Genomic DNA, 5000 nt, shown 5'->3' with positions numbered 1-5000 from the left:
GACACAGCCTCTACCTCCTGAGACACAGCCTCTACCTCCTGAGACACAGCCTCTACCTCCACCAGCCTCTACCTCCTGAGACACAGCCTCTACCTCCTGAGACACAGCCTCTACCTCCTGAGACACAGCCTCTACCTCCTGAGACACAGCCTCTACCTCCTGAGACACAGCCTCTACCTCCTGAGACACAGCCTCTACCTCCTGAGACACAGCCTCTACCTCCTGAGACACAGCCACCCCAACTTATTACCTGAACGTTGAAGAACTGTCTTGGGGTGACATCGTTGTAAGAGCCAAGAACTGTGAAGAAAAGGAAAGTATTGATGATGACGTAGCTTCCGATCAATAACAGCAGGAGGTGAAAGAGCGCACTAGCATAGCATCAAGACATCTAGAGAGGCCAGATGTCCTCCTGGAGAGTAGTACTGCATAGCACAGTAAGAGTACAGTTCTAACTGTCTATGCATGGCTTACAATGCATACACCACAGAGTATAGTTATATTATTATTATTATTATTATTACAATGTAGGAATGCAGACTGACTAACCTCTGTATTCACACAGGTGGCTGCCTGGGATGGGCCGCCTCCACACCCTGAAGTTCTTCTTCTCCATGACAACCTCCCAGCCTTCCTCCACCACCTTCTTCTTCTCTGAGGCAGCGCTGACGTTCTTCACCACGTCCAACGACTGCAGCTCAAGTCCACACCTAGGACAGGAAGAGGACAGGAAGAGGACAGGAAGGGGACAGGAAGGGGACAGGAAGAGGACAGGAAGGGCCTTAGCAGAAGCCTCTAACCCTACTAGTCTGCAGGTTAGTCTACATCACATCAAACACCTCACTGAGGGCCAAGGTCACATTGCAAACCTGCAGAATATGTAAACAAGGAACGAGTTGTGTGTGTGTGTGTGTGTGTGTGTGTGTGTGTAATGGGGGCACATCATTAAGAACATGTCCAGGAGTGTCCTGTGTCACCGCTGGCACCATCACACACCTGCGCAGTTCTTCGTCTCGTATCTTCGCGTCCTCCCACATGAACACGCCGGCCAGAGCCGCCATCAGCTTCCCCGGCGGCGCGTGCTTGCTCTGCAGGAGGCGGCGCCACAGGCTGCCCGCCAGGGTCCAGCGGGTCCGCTCGGAGTACAGGTTGGAGTAAAGCTCTCCGATCTGGAAGGCGCGCCTGAGTCTCTGGCCCGTCACGAAGCTACAGTGGTTGGCTAAGAGCGACAGCAGCCCTTGCTTCTTCCTGCCAGACCCCGCCGCCGCGTCGCTCCCCCTGCCCACCCCCGACCGCTGCAGCCACGACAGCAGCAAGCCCACGCGCCGGCCCATCCACCCAGGTGTGGCTCCAGGTGTGGCTCCAGGTGTGGCTCCAGGGTGGCAGGCGTTGCTCTTGCCGACACCTCCTCTCAAGAGGGCGCGCTTGCTTTGCAGCCTTACAGCACACACACTGATTTCACAGATCTGACGCCGTTGCATAGACTGAAACATGCTTGAATGATATATATATATATATAGCCAACTGGTGGTCGTAATCCGACTTTACTGGTTGAGCAACAGCAAAAAAAAAAAAGTAGTGGTAGAAATGATGATGGCACTGGATAGCAAGTTGCTTTGAGTTTGAGTCAAGCGCAGTTTTGATGCCGAACAGGGTTTTTCAATATCATAAAGTAGATGGTTGAAGCTGCCATGGGGAAAATATAATGGAATCTAATGAACTAATACCAACCCTGGTGCATCACGTGACACATCTCACTCCTACTGGTGACGTCACACACACACACACAGCACACACACACACACACACACACACACACACACACACACACACACACACAGACTGGTTGAACAGCTAAATGGAGCACATGTAGTTGTACAGAGACAACACACTATGAAGGCTCATGGCTCATAATCAATAATAACAATAATAATAATAATCACACTAGTTTGACATTAGCTGAACTAGCTTAGCCACATAGCATTGAGCAGCTACCTGGGTGTTACAAACACACAGAGAGTCGTGACGGTTTGCTGTCTACGTGCAGCGCTGCATCCCTACAAACCTAAAGCCTGAATCAGAATATAATATAATATCTTCTATATATAACAGAATCTAATCCCTGGGCTCAGTTATGAGTTGAGCAGCTCAATACAACCTGCACCGTGCTTCTTTGACCTGACTCACATCTCACGCACATCTCACGCCCCCTCGGGAGTCCCTCCTCCTAGAAGGGAAAACTCATCTCTCATTGGTTACTGGTTATGATAGCGAGATTCTCATAGGCGGTGCTCTTAGTCTGTCTCCAGGTCAGCTGCTCGTGCCCCAAGCATGTCAGGTTGAGACAAAGATGGGTTGAGATGTTCTGCTTTGAAAGGACCACGGGAAAGGTGAAAAGTAGGCTATGCAAGTGCCTGGCCTTGTTGTATCAGCCAGCTGTACATAGTTATGAATTCAAACGAACATAATTAACAATTATGATTAAAAAAAATTGTTTAACATGTTCACTTTGTAAAATAGTAAAAACAAAATTAGGCAATTTTGAGCAGGAAAACTCTATGTTTGATATGATTTTAAGTCCTTCAGATGGCGCTCAGCGTCCAGCAGAGGGAGCAGGCAGGCAGACAGACAGACAGGCAGACAGACAGGCAGGCAGACAGACAGACAGGCAGGCAGACAGGCAGGCAGACAGACAGACAGGCAGGCAGGCAGACAGACAGGCAGACAGGCAGGCAGACAGACAGACAGGCAGGCAGGCAGACAGACAGGCAGACAGACAGACAGGCAGGCAGACAGGCAGGCAGACAGACAGATGCGCTCAGCGTCCAGCAGAGGGAGCAGGCAGGCAGGCAGACAGACAGGCAGACAGACAGGCAGGCAGACAGACAGATGCGCTCAGCGTCCAGCAGAGGGAGCAGGCAGGCAGGCAGACAGACAGGCAGACAGACAGGCAGGCAGACAGACAGATGCGCTCAGCGTCCAGCAGAGGGAGCAGGCAGGCAGGCAGACAGACAGGCAGACAGACAGGCAGGCAGACAGACAGATGCGCTCAGCGTCCAGCAGAGGGAGCAGGCAGGCAGGCAGACAGACAGATGCGCTCAGCGTCCAGCAGAGGGAGCTGTCTGACTTCCACATCTAACCCGACTAGAATGTGGGCGAGAACAAGACAAAGGCAGGGAGGGGGCAGGGGAACTGCAGGCTAAAATTGGACAATAAATTATGGTACAATTCTGAAAACATGGCAGTGACAATATGACGCCTATTGACATCCTCAATAAAGCTCCTATGAATTATCCTTAAATAATCACCACATCACACAACCATCAACCAAACATAATACATGTGCAATGAATAGATCCCTGAAATATGAGAGAATGGTCATACAACAGTGGACACATCGCTGTATATAGCCGGGCTTTTCCTGATTCAGGCACACTTGTCAAGAAAACATGCATGGCTAGTCAAGCAGAGGAGATGTTAGTCAGACACACATGCAACAGGTCATGGAAGGCACTGATCAGAAACTGCCCAAAATCAATACTCTCAAATACGATCAATGTTCTGCCCCCATAATGTGTTATCAATGGACCCGTCTCACTGTCCTGCTCTCATGTCATCGTATTACAAGTGACTTTGGATAAAACTGTCATTCGTTGTATTTTTTTATTTTTATTATAGCAGAGTTGAGTTGAGTTGGCTCGTTTACTGCACATGTCAGGTGTATCTTTTGTTCTTTACAATATGTGACATCATGCATCATAATGTGGAATATAAGACCTGGCTATGGCTGTGAAGTGCTCTTTTGTGCCACGAAAGTGCAATAAAGTAGCAGATTTGTCATCAATGAATCATCACGGTACATTGTGTGTGTGTATTGTGTGTGTGTGTGTGTGTGTGTGTGTGTGTGTGTATGTGTGTGTGTGTGTATTGTGTGTGTGTGTGTGTATTGTGTGTGTGTGTATGTGTGTGTGTGTGTGTATTGTGTGTGTGTGTATTGTGTGTATTGTGTGTGTGTGTGTGTGTGTGTGTGTGTGTGTGTGTGTGGGGGTTATGACGCGGGTGGCCGAAGCCCCGCCCCTGCACGGAGTACTGTAGTACCGACAGGGTTGCCAGGTTGGGCTACTTTTGATCACATTGGTGGATTTGGCGGTTGTTAGACCGTGGTTGGGCTGTACGTTGTCAATCCCATCTGGCAACCCTGAGCGCCGCTTCTCATAAAGACGAGTAGCGTCCTAGTCGCGATCCACTCAGACCAGATCTCTGATATTTCACATGTATAGTACATGTATTACGGTATATTCTCAGATAGTACATGTATTACGGTATATTCTCAGATAGTACATGTATTATATTCTCAGATAGTACATGTATTACGGTATATTCTCAGATAGTGCATGTATTATATTCTCAGATAGTACATGTATTACGGTATATTCTCAAATAGTACATGTATTACGGTATATTCTCAGATAGTACATGTATTATATTCTCAGATAGTACATGTATTACGGTATATTCTCAGATAGTACATGTATTACGGTATATTCTCAGATAGTACATGTATTACGGTATATTCTCAGATAGTACATGTATTATATTCTCAGATAGTACATGTATTACGGTATATTCTCAGATAGTGCATGTATTATATTCTCAGATATATATTATATATATTATATATATATTCTCAGGCCCTGAACACAGAAAAGGCCTAAGTTCTGGGCCCAGGACAAGTCCGGACGGATTGTAATGGCAGCTAGTGCTGAGGCACAAACATGTACATTTTCAAGCCTGCAAACTGTGACACTTTAAAAAAAAATGTGAAAAAATACTTTCTTGTGCAATATGACAACCCTAGTTGACTATCTGTGCAGTATAGTACAGTGGATTGTGTACATAGCCTCTATTGATGTAAACCAGCTCTTTATCTTCTTGTGATTTTATGCATCTATGCTTTTTCCAAAATGTGTTTCTTTTTCCTTTCTTAAACACCAGGGGAG

At 47.2% G+C, this 5000-nt stretch overlaps 1 protein-coding gene across 1 annotated transcript in view; it reads right to left on the bottom strand.

Annotated features, from left to right (window-relative positions):
* Window positions 1–1784, bottom strand: part of stard7 (StAR related lipid transfer domain containing 7) — a 10137-nt gene extending 8353 nt beyond the window's left edge. The window contains exons 1-3 of the mRNA XM_080528500.1: window positions 997–1784; window positions 550–710; window positions 251–300 (exon numbers count right to left, since the gene is read on the bottom strand). Of these exons, the coding sequence (XP_080384626.1) occupies window positions 251–300; window positions 550–710; window positions 997–1493 (708 nt within the window). The 5' untranslated portion in view covers window positions 1494–1784. The remainder of the gene's footprint in view (window positions 1–250; window positions 301–549; window positions 711–996) is intronic.
* Window positions 1785–5000: the final 3216 nt, after the last annotated feature.

The sequence above is a fragment of the Nansenia antarctica genome (assembly GCF_963989245.1).
Source record: "Nansenia antarctica genome assembly, chromosome: 4".
NCBI lineage: Eukaryota > Metazoa > Chordata > Actinopteri > Argentiniformes > Microstomatidae > Nansenia > Nansenia antarctica.
Note: the sequence above shows the minus strand (reverse complement) of the source record. Positions and strands in the feature narration are given on the sequence as shown.